This window comes from Eleutherodactylus coqui, chromosome 7 (assembly GCF_035609145.1).
Source record: "Eleutherodactylus coqui strain aEleCoq1 chromosome 7, aEleCoq1.hap1, whole genome shotgun sequence".
NCBI lineage: Eukaryota > Metazoa > Chordata > Amphibia > Anura > Eleutherodactylidae > Eleutherodactylus > Eleutherodactylus coqui.
In genome coordinates, this window is record NC_089843.1 from 56,401,069 (window position 1) to 56,413,137 (window position 12,069).

The window sequence follows — 12,069 nt, forward strand, 5'->3', positions numbered from 1 at the left end:
CTACAAATTCTCTAAAACAGTAGAGGGGAAGCTGAGCTTGTGTTAATGAGAGAGCCCAGCTGATCAGTGTTGGGAACACCCCTGAGTCAGATACTTGAATGTAGGAGAGTCTGAAAACCAAATATGCGGCTTTCTAAGTGCATGGTAAGGGAAACTCAATGCAAAAGTTAGATAAGTGCACCATTTTCATTCTGCAGGGACTTTGTAAGGTATGTGTTTTGCCTTTTCATGCACTCAAAGGGTTCTATAAACTTTAAAGGGGTTGTATCATCAGGACAAACCCTGCCCATTTGCCTTCTTAGAACATATAGATATTCTAGAGGGGGATTTTGCTCTGGAGAACTCCGCACATATATGCATTTTATATGCTCATCTGTTGACTTCAATAAGTGTTGTATAAGGCTGTATGAGGCGGTTGAGCTACTTTTAAAGCAGCACAAAAAGTGTACCAGAAAAAAATATATATATATGTTTTTTTTCAATGATGACGGATTCCCTTTCACATATGGTCAATTTATAAACTCTGTATCTTGTGTAGTTTCTCTTTAACGTTTATCTCTTTTCTGTTCCAGCTGCAGCCATTGTGGTTCCATGTTTATCCTCCTTGGTCTCAACATATGGTAAGTGTTATATAGCAAAAAATAATTAGAGACTCCTAAAAGGGTGTGTACTGCATGCATTTGTAACTTTTCTGATTGCCCCAATGTATCTATAATAACAGTAACGGAGTATCATTGCAAACAGTTGAAGATCTCCTACTGTTCTCTGTCTACAGCTCCTCTGCAGACCTATGTGTCGTCATGGTTACAGACTACAAGAAGCACTGTGTAGTCTGATCCTGCTATCTGGTTTTCTCCACTCCTTTTTTGTTAAAAAAAAAAAAAAAAGGTATATAGACTTTAAATGTTAGGTTGTCAGGGGTTTCTGAAGACGCTTCTCTTCTCACCTCCATAGAATCCAGAGGCGTAACTAAAGCTCCTGGGCCCCAATGCAAAACCTGTAATGGGGCCCCCAACTATAATGCTTTATTCATAGCACTGGGCTCCTTATATGGAGAAGAGAGGCCTTATGGGCCCGCTAAGGCTCCTGGGCCCGGGTGCAACCGCATCCCCTATAGTTACGCCCCTGAATCTAACATCACGGGTTGGACAAGCTGTCTTGGTTCCCGAAGCAGGATTACAAGCCCTAGTTCACCCAGTAACATGCATATTATGTGCTGTTATGTTTGTATGGCTTTATTCTGCCCGCTCTTTAAATCTAATACTTGTGCCTGTCAACGGCACCCTGGGCGGCCGCCTACTCCTGCCTGTACCTCGCTGCGGCTCTGATTAATGTGTGCGCTGAAAGTGAGATCGAAAGGGATAATTGCTGGCTAAAACAACATTTGGGATTAAAGGGAATGTGTGTTTTTTTTACTAATTGAAATCAGATAATAAACAGATTAGAAAAATGGAAAATGTTTCATTTCCTGATTTGTAGATTTTTTTGTTTTAATTCAATTTTCTGTACATAACTATGGGGGCGGCCATCTTGCCTTTTGCTCGATTTAATAGCATTTCATTTAAGAAAGCTTTACAGCAATACTCATGGGTCATAGGCACAAAGCACAGCAGGGTAGAGTGCTGTAGGCGTGCTCTGAGATCTGTACAGAGATAATTATGCAGAGAGTTGGAGGAGGTGAGCTGTGATCATCACCATCAGTCCAATCCGATGCAGTGTTCACATGCTGTTCATTTCTCACATGACTACGCAGTCAATTACTGGGCTGAGCAAGCATCTGTGTATGAACAGCATGTGATTTCCAGGACCAGAGTGGAGGTACTGCAGGTTGAGGCCATGAGAAAGGTGAGTAATGGTTTTGTTTCTCAACCCCTAACTTTTTTTCTTTTTAAGCTCTGAAAATCCCTTCAAAAGATGTATTTTTAGGCTGTCCTAAAGATGAGAAATATGTTGTATGCTTCTGGCTACACCCATCCCTCCTTAACTCCCATTTTTTCTTAATACTTTTGAAAAGTGATGAAAAGGGTAAAAAAAACAAAACAATATTTTTGTAGAACAAAATTAAACTTTTTTTTAAAGCCAGGAAACGGACACATAGCTGTTAATAAATGACATCCATTGACTTCTATGTTTTCATCATGCCCTGTGCAGAGGGCATTCTGCAGGGAGGGGGAGGAGGTAAGCTGTATTATATATTTCATATATGTGTTACCTTGCATGGTAATCCTGCCTGTGGTGGTAAGATGACTGCTGCGACATTTCATCTACAGAACAGGAAGCATAAGACTGTTATTAGGCTCAGTGCGAAGTGTGAAAACGGCAGGATTTAGAATTGTTATTAAATATAATTGGAAAAAAGAAAACAAAATCACCCAAAATTCCTAAAAATAATATGCTTAACATAGAAACTTGATGTATAGGTACAATAAGTCATTTTCTGGTGACACGTTTCCTTTAATGCCTTTCGCTGCAAAGGGTTAAGTGTGTACACTGAGCTATTCAGAGGGCTGCGGGTCTCTGCCTCATCCATTCGCTCTGTTACTGTATCAGCGGCATAAATGGAACGTTACATTTATAATGCAACATTGTACAGTAGTGAATACTGTATTGTGGGATAGAATAATGATATACTATGACACCAACATGATGTGATCCTATTATTATACACATTACACATACTGAGGGGATGGTGGGTCTCGTGCCGGCACCATTTAACAGGGCGGGTGTAAGTGTACATGTAACAACGTTGGTGTCTATGAACCCAATATGGGGGTACCCAGAGTCACTACACGGCCGTACATATCAGATTGATTTATTAGGTTGCCCCTTGCATTTGTGCCTTTACCCGCTATTTATATAATTCACATTTAACCCCTTAATGACCACGCCCTGGGTGTCTGGGCTTCATTCTACAGGGTCGTGAAAACACGTTGGCTCTGTAGAATAAAGCTGCGGGGTTAGGGAGTATGACAGCTGCCTGCTATCGGCTACCAGGGGGGGTGATGTACAGTCCCCTGTCATGTGATCGCTGTTATCTAATGGATAACGGCAATCACGAGAAAATAAAAAATGTAATACAAAGGTTAAAAAGATTCAATCAGTGAGGAGAGATGAGACTTTTTACCGGAGGCCTCCGGATTTCTCCCCCGACGCGCTCATCCTCCACGGACCTGCCTCAGCTTCTGCACATGCACACACCCACAAAATACCCTGTTTCCCCCAAAATAAGACAGTGTCTTATAGTAATTTTTGCATGTAAAGATACACTATTTATATTGTCTTTTTTTTTTTTTATTAACTGTAACTAGGGCTTAATTTTGGAATAGGGCTTATACTTCAACCATCCTCAAAAATCCTGAAAAATCATGCTAGGGTTTATTATCGGGGTAGGTCTTATTTTCAGGGAAACAAAGTAGCAGACTCATGTGCAGAAGCCGGGGAGGGCCCAGGAAATTTAAAATCTCCTTGCTCCTGGGCTCCCTGGTCCAGTGATCGCCATTAACCAATGGTATAAAAAGGTATTGATCTACCTTATTCAGATCACTACTTGTAATGCCTATGTAATTTACAAGAAGCCCCGGGAACGCTCACCTTCCTGCAGTTCCAGGAGCAGCTTGTTGAGCACCTTCCGTGCGAGACCGCCGCACCTCAGCAAGCTTACGAAGCCTCACAGAGCACCACTTTTTACACCCAGTCCCTGCCACTGAGGTCAAGAAATACCCCCCAAAAAAGTGTTGGAATTGCAGCAGGGATACCCGCTTTTATTGTCCCATGTGCCCATCCCAACCGAGCCTCTGTAATTACCCCTGTTTTGAGACATACCACCCAGCTTTACATTATTACTTTTCTCTAAGATTTAGGCTGCCCAATTACTTTTTGTAGGGTAGTTATACAGCAGAGCTGCATTCATAATTCTGCTGGTTCTAGTGCTTCGATCTTCCACTACATGACCCGATTGTTCAGTGTCTGTGCAGAGATTGCTATCGCGGTAGTGCAGTCTCTATGACAGGCAATATACAGTCCTGTTAAGGAAACCAAGCTCAGCAAGGCAGCATGAAGTGTTCCATCTTTAGGACATCAGTGAGGCTGCTGTGTTTAACTACCATAGTTCAATTAGCAACTTGCAAGGCCGTCCTGCATTTGGATGGTTCCTGTGCGCCCCCACCATTAGAATAGCCAAATAATGTACCATAAAGTTCTTAATTACCAAGTATTAGTCAAAAACATTTTTTAGAGAGCAGCTCAACAAACCGTTCATTGAATAACAATGTAACAGCCCTACACTAGATAACAGTACCCTACAGTGCCACAACACAGTCATTAAATAAGAACGCCATGTAATAAGTCAATTGCCCCAGTAGCAATATATTAATGTTGTCATAATTATTTAAATCCCGGGTGGTCTATGGGTGAACGTTAAAAATAACCATTGCCTTGTCCCCAATATTTGAAACCTCCAATTGGCTGACATCAGTGGTGGCCTTGAAGCCGTTTTACACGGACAGACAATCTGCTAAGCGACTGCACAAGCGCCGACGTCAGCGCTAAGGAAAGTCTTGCCGCTGGATTCTCGTCTGCTTCTTGCTCAGCGCTTCAACTCTTATGGGAAGTGGGGAGCGTTTACACAGGACGAGAAGCCAGCAAGTACTAACGAGGTTTTTTTAAGCTGACTTTTTAGTCAGCTTAAACAATCGCGAACGACAAGTGAGCAGTTTTTTTTTCTTTTGCATTCGCGCTAAACGATTATTGCTGAGATTCATTTGAACGAATTTTGAGTGACAATCGTTACGTGTAAATGGGCCTTTAAGTTAGCTGGTACCCGATGCAGAATTTTTGACGCCAAGAAAAACAAAGATTTATATTGCACTGATGGGCAGTGGACCTGTATTCTGCTTGTGCAGAGAGCAGCAAGATAGCAGAATATCCACACCTGAACGGCTCAGTAAACAAATACTGGACTAGAATCAAGTTTATAACATAAGTACAGCATCAGAACCAAGCTAAGTACACAAATACGGCCCCAAGCGAATGGCATAAATACAGCACCAGAACAAAGTTCAACACATAAATACAGCAACAGAACCAAGTTTATCACTAGAACCAACCTTATAACGTAAATACAGAACCAAGTTAATAACAATAATTACATTAGGTGTGGTGCAGCGGCGGGGAGCTCTCTCTCTTCTCCCCCAACCACCCCCCCCCCCCCCCCCCCCGCTCACTCCCGCCCCACTGAATCTTTTCGCCCAAGTAGTCAGTTACTCGAAAAAAGCGGTGCTCGATTGCGAAATTGCCCTGCACGAGTACGTTCGCTCATCTCTAATTAGTACAATTTGGTAATTGTGTTGCTGGGGGAGCCAATGACGGCGACACTTTAGAACATCAGAGGGTTGGAGACGGAGCCAGGAGGAGCCAATTCATGTTCCACAAGACACTGCTGCACAAAGGAAAACGTTATTCTGTCCAGGCAGATCTAAGGGTGGGGGGGCAATTTCCCCTGCATCTGCCTGGCTTCACTCCTACAAACTGGTGGCCGTCACCCTGTACGACTGCATGGGTTGCATGTAGCTAAGGCCGGCTACGTCTGACATTACACAGATGGAGAGACAAAATGTTTTCTATTTTTGCATAATTCCTTTTTGGAGATCCTAATAGTCTGGAAATTCCATTCCAGCAACTATGAATGGTAAATACCATGTATACTCTTCAATTGTACATGTTTTATCCAAGGGAGTAAGTGTTAATGCGAAGGATACTGCGTGTGGTGTGATATCATGTATCTCTTGCTTCGTCCAGGCTCAGCCAGTCAGAAGGGAACGGTGATGGGAATCCTGCGGAGTCTGGGGGCTCTCGCCCGAGCGGTGGGGCCCATCTTATCAGCAACACGTGAGTGTCCGCTCTCTATATTTGGCTCAGGATGATTAGATAAGACTTTCATGTCCGGCTGAATAGTAGTGGTGTTGGGAGAAACCTCTTCTGCTCTTCTCATGATACTGGTGGGCTGGGTGTGTCCACTCTGGAGGGAAGCCAGGATTTTAGAGCATTTACGGAGAATATAAAACAGGAAACTATCAGTCAGCGCAAATCTGAACAGTTACAACTAACCCAGAGGAATAAATCATCCAGTACAAGTTAATGGCTGTTTTGACAACATACACGACTCCACCCAATGTGTTCCACATTCACCTTCCATGATGGATAATAAGAAGCCTTAGTGGTCATTGTTGTTCGCCTCTCTGCTGTATGTTATGCAGCACTTATACTAAAGGATGTTGGGTTTGTCAAATAGCCTCTAAGGGTATTTTGAGTTAATACAGTGGGGTTTCCTTTGATGATTTGGCATTTCATTGACATCCATTTATTTCAGTAAGCACTGTGGTGGCACTACAGGGAAACTGCACACTTACTGCCAGGATTCCCCATGGGCTACAGCTAATCACTGATACTCTGCTAGCTTTAGCAACCAATTACAGTCCAACTGCTATCTCCAAACCCCATATATCTATACTTCTGGTCTATAGGGTTCTTTAAAGCCTATGAAAAAAACAATACAAACATGTCTTAGTTTCCTTCTCATGCATTTAGAAAGCCTTATACTTGCTTTGCAGGCTCTCCCTACAGTCAAGTTTCTTGCTCAGGGGCTTTCCCAGCACTGTTCAATTCATTTTTCTCATTAACACACAGTTTCAGTTCCTCCTCCCTTCTCCTCTTTCAGAGGCTGTGTAGCATAACCACGCCCACTCAATACTACACAGCTAAGTTCCCTCTATCTCATTCTCTGAGTAGCTGCTTGTCCAGTTCCCCCTCCCTGCTGCTAAGAGCAGCCCTCTGTAATAGTAGCGTTCTCTGCCCTCTTAATCTCTACCATCTCCAACCAATGTCATACAGCCCTCTGTAGTAGTAGCTTTCCCTGCGCTACTCTGTCCTAATCTCCTCCTTCACAAAAAACAGTAATGTCAGCAGCACTAACTATGAACCCTATATAGGGAGACACGTCGTCTTGCTCGCTCTGCAGTAGGTTGAACTCTAAGAATCCACAAACAGAAATAAGGGCCGATAGGTGCAGAAGAATCTTCACATCCAAAGTACAAAACTTTATTTGCTCCACCTAATACAGGCAACATTTTGACCACCTTCGTGATCTCTGTCAAGACCTCTCTATCATCACCCAGCAATGTTATACAGCTCTTTGTAATAGCTCAGTGGAAAGAAAGCGTATGTACGTTCACAACTGGGCAGCAGACTAGGGCAGAAGCGGTCAATTTACTGTGACTGATAGAATTTGCAAACATTTCCGTCCTCCAGCCTGCAGTGCCTTGGAAAACAATACAAGCATAGAAATCAAACGATCAGAACTAGTTAATGAAAGCAAATTACAAAAGGTCTTAATTTCCCAAAACATATTGATTACAAAAAAAGGTGCAGTTTATAGCCTTTAAATCCCATGGTTATGCACTAACCATATCATGACAACCCCAATTTAAGGTTTCTAAATGGGTCCGGCTAAAGTCTTCCATTGTAGCTGCCACTATAGAAGAAAAATAGCATTACATAGTGACCATGTAAAATATGGGCAAATCTGCCGGTGCAAGACCCACATACTTTCTGGATCTTTGCTTCAGTAAACATGGGAGTACTCAAGAACAGAACAATTCCCTCCACTGTGACATCTATTTGACCAATGGAGTATATATAAAACACAGGTGATAACTTATTTCCACCACCGCAATGAGCTGCAAAACGTGTGGAGGAAATGAAAGTGACATGACCCCGAGTTTCCTCATAAACGGTTTTTGTTGTCCCATCAGTGTCACCATAGATCATTTACTTGTGCTAATTGTGCATATAATACATTTTTCCGGCAGTGTACTGGCTGATCGGAGCGGAAGCCTGCTTCACCATTTGTTCCGTCTCTTTCCTGATCCCCCTCATTTACTTCAGACGCTTGAAAGCGACTAGAAAGGAGGAATAACAAGATCCAGGGAAGGAGAACGCTCTGAAGATTGTTGCACTATTGGTGAAACGCGTGAAGGTTATTTTGAAGCCCTTATAGGGTTGTCGAGGTAATATGGAGTCCCCTGCTCAAGACCCTTCGTATTAACAAACTGAGGGCTGTGATCTCTACATTTCTCAGTACTGGAACATTTTACTAGTTTTAAACTATGGATGATTACCAATTTAGAGGAGTGCCTTGACCATAAACATTTTGGCTTCCTGGGGCTTAGGCGCATTAGCTCCCCTGGTGGTCATGTACAGTACTGCAGATGGGAAAGGAGTTTGCTTTTCTTTGCTGCAGAGTAATCATGCTTCAACATCTCGTACATAATTACTAAAAGAACTGATGCCACTTTCAGTACAACGCTTGCAGTCATACATTAATAAATCACAGCTACCTTACTGATCTGATATAAGGGGTTGATCATCACAGACCTGAACCATATACAGAGCTTGTGCGGACAAAATGAATGACGGATGATAGCTTCCACTATTTGGGTTGGACCTTGGTGGGATAGGAGGTTCGCTCTGAAATGAATGCCTCTTATGTTGTTAAACTATGTCAGAAGTGGCTGTTGACATGCATCTTCATAGCAACACTATCAATACAGTAGATCATGCCATAGAACCTTCATCCCAGCCACCAATAGGGGCACCATCACCTGGACTCCATGACTATCAGAAGGTAGACCTCAATGGCCAGTCTAATTATTCTGATCTCTCTACATGCAGTTGCTAGGTTCTCGTCGGACTCCAATCACCATAACACACTCCTGTAGGAAACCCATAGACTACTAGGAAAATAACTGGGATTGAGGTTTCCATAGGCAGCAGCTGTATTATCAGAGGAGACAGCCTAATGGAAAATAGTGATCAAATATAAAGGAGCAACTATTGCACTCGTTATGTGGAGCCAGGCTAGGACAGCGAGAGATAGGAAAACAGCAGGTTTTGGTTTATAAAATGTATTTCATTGTATACGGATGGGTTGGCCTCTAAAAACCACCTCTGGTGGATTATACATTTTTGTATCAAGGGCCCTGTAGGTATATCTATTCATAACTACTGGTGACAGCTTGCTCTCCACTTGAGGGATAAGTTGTCTGAAATCATTGATTTTTTTCAGGCAAACACTGGCTACAACAATAACGCAATCTATTGTTTTCTATGGCTGACTTCTGTCTACCAGAAACACAATTGCTGCTACTGGAAAATTTTGGCTGTTCGCAGCTGATATTGCAATCAGCCGCTCCTGCCAGTCAGGTCAAGTACACCTAAGGGCTTTTACCCATTAGCGGTTTTTTTCGCTGCGTTTTTCCCCCCAAATGTCAATGGGACTTTCTAATGTTAAAAATCACATTGCACAAAAGTCGCAGCAATGCAAACTTGAACAAAAAACGCTAATGGGTAAGAGTCCTAAGATAAAACACTCATTTTAAGAGTAATGCTCTATTATCCGTGTACACCAAACAGAAAGCAGAGCGCAACTCTAAAGATAATCATTTCTTACAAAACACCATAAAAAAAGTCAGTCACCACAGAAAACACACCAGACTGCATAACTATATAGGTGTTAACAGATTAGATCTCATGTAGAGGTTCCCCAGACCCTATTACATATAAACACCATCCTAAACTTGTAACAGCAAGTCTTCCCATCAAGCTTGGCGAAACGCGCGTTGGGACGGGAGGATAAATTATCTGGTTTGCTTTTGTGGTGCCTTAGTTTTTAATAAAAAGCTCATCTTTAGAGTTGCTGTGCTGTCCTTCTTGTGTGGATCATGCCAAGTCCTGGAATGGTGTGCAAAGAAAGAAATCACATTGTTTCCCCTCTACCTAACGCAGGAGCCTCGGTCACAGTTGCTCAGAGACCAGCAGAAGCTGTAGTGGTCACATTAAAGCAGGATGACGAACCAAGCTATTCATGTACCGTGTTTCCCCGAAACTAAGACAGTGTCTTATATTAATTTTTGTTCAAAAAGGTTTAACGTTTTTACATGTATAGCTGCCTGAACACTATTTAAATTGACTTTTAATTAACTGTTAGCAGGGCTTATATTTCAAGCATCCTCAAAAAGCCTGAAAAATCATTTTGCATGCTCATAAATTCTGGAAAATCTGTCTTATTTTCAGGGTATGTCTTATTTTCAGGGAAACAGGGTATGTAGATGGAAAGGTGCTATTAGAATTAAAGGAGCACTAGACGTAAGCATTCACTCTAGGTTCTTATACAAAATCAAGGTTTCTTCCCCATCTGTAATGACTGGGAGGGCACTAGAGAAGAAGCAGAGAAGGACAAGTGCTGTTTCTTCTACAGAGCCTACGCAGGGGTTACTGTTTAAACATCATTCAAAGAACCATTTTAAACAGGTTTTATGGGCAAATACTGTTGGATGACTTATCTGCAGGCCAATAGTTTATCCCTGTCGATCAGCTGCTCCGCCACAAGCTCACTCTCCGTGCAGCCAGGTGGAACGTTCTCATTGGAGTCGGAGCAGGAAGTCTATGAGGTGGCTTTGCTCTCATTGATTTTAAAGTATGGGAAGCTGTCTATTAAACATTCCTCTCAGCTGCATTGACAGCAGGCCAGGCGATCTTATATTGATGACCTATCCTGAGGATGTCATATGTAGTATTTGGCCCCCAAGACCACTTTAAAATTAAGACTCACATATTTATTCCATAGTTCCATTTATTAAATGGCTTATTGATTCATACAAAGTTACAGAACATTCTGCGTTCACTACAAATCCTGTATTGTTACGAGTGCCTTTTGTATTCTATATTGTACAGTCTTTTTATACAAGTTTATATGGTCTATTTTCAGCGGTTACATTTTTGTCATGAGTTGGGTTTAGTTACCAATAAATGTTTGTTTCACCCATGTGTGACTTGTTTCTATACTGAAGAATGTAATGGTTGGTTTAAACTTAATGTTGTACATTATAGCACTGAAACCATAAAGATAACTGATGTAAGGTAATCTCACAGCATCCTTGAAGTTACTAAACCAGCAGGTACATTGACATGGGGGACATGGGCTATATACCTTCCCTGCTGCTCGGGAGCCCTGAAATCCTCTTTCAAACTGCAATGCAAAAAAAAGCCCTAAAATTCTCTTTCAAACTGCAATGCAAAAAAAATTAATTAAAAAAACAAAAAAAAAAAAAAAAAAAAACACACGAGTGATCTGATGGCAGTTGGTGGTGGGCATGCAAGTGATGGTCAACCACTCGCCCTAGCTCTTGCTTAGCTGCTAGCGTCCTACTTGAGCGTTCAAGTAAGAATCAAAGTTGACAGCGGCCATAGGCAAGTCCATATGTCCAACTCCAACCAATCCACACCAAAGTTCTCATGTGGGACGTGGATTTGAACATGGCTTAATTCTTCTGACAATTCCTCGTGCATTTAGGTATAATGATGCCGTGTTAGCCAGTAGAGCAAAATGTGATTGCTCCCAGCGAGAGAAACCAAGTAATCTTGTAGATGTGATACCTTTTAATGGCTAACAAAAATACATGATATGGCAAGCTTTCAAACCTCTCATGGTTCAAAAGCTCACTATATCATGTAGATGTGATACCTTTTAAAGGCTGACAAAAATACAAGATTACTTGGTTTCTCTTGCTGTGAACAATCACAATAATCTGCATTTAGACGTGCAAATTCTGACAGCAGAATATTATGGTGTGAAAAAGCACCCGAAGGGTGGACACTCACTGGCGATATTTTCTTTCTTGCGCTGCAAGAGCACGAGAAAACTCCCGCCTCGCAGCGCAAGAAAGACGCCCGAATAGAACCAGCATATCGCTAGTGCTTTCAATGGGGCCAGCGGCAGCAGCGCTAGCCCCATTGAAAAGAGATGGAGAATGCCGCGGACTTCTGCCACAGCTGTGGCAGGAGTTTCCTTCATCACCGCGGGGATGAAGAAATCCTCTGCCACAGCTGTGGCAGAAGTCTGCGGCATTCTATCCCATTGCTTTCAATGGGATCGGCACTGCTGCCGAAACCATTGAAAGCACCGCTTTCTGCCAAGCCCCACAGTATGATTATCGGGGAAGGTCTTGAAATATT

At 42.3% G+C, this 12,069-nt stretch overlaps 1 protein-coding gene across 2 annotated transcripts in view; it reads left to right on the forward strand.

Moving 5' to 3' along the window:
• The window catches only part of MFSD10 (major facilitator superfamily domain containing 10), a 68,508-nt gene extending 57,629 nt beyond the window's left edge, over window positions 1-10,879 (forward strand). For both annotated transcript variants that reach the window (XM_066573049.1, XM_066573050.1), the window contains exons 11-13: window positions 573-620; window positions 5,797-5,886; window positions 7,866-10,879. In XM_066573049.1, the coding sequence (XP_066429146.1) occupies window positions 573-620; window positions 5,797-5,886; window positions 7,866-7,972 (245 nt within the window). In that variant the 3' untranslated portion in view covers window positions 7,973-10,879. The remainder of the gene's footprint in view (window positions 1-572; window positions 621-5,796; window positions 5,887-7,865) is intronic.
• Window positions 10,880-12,069: the final 1,190 nt, after the last annotated feature.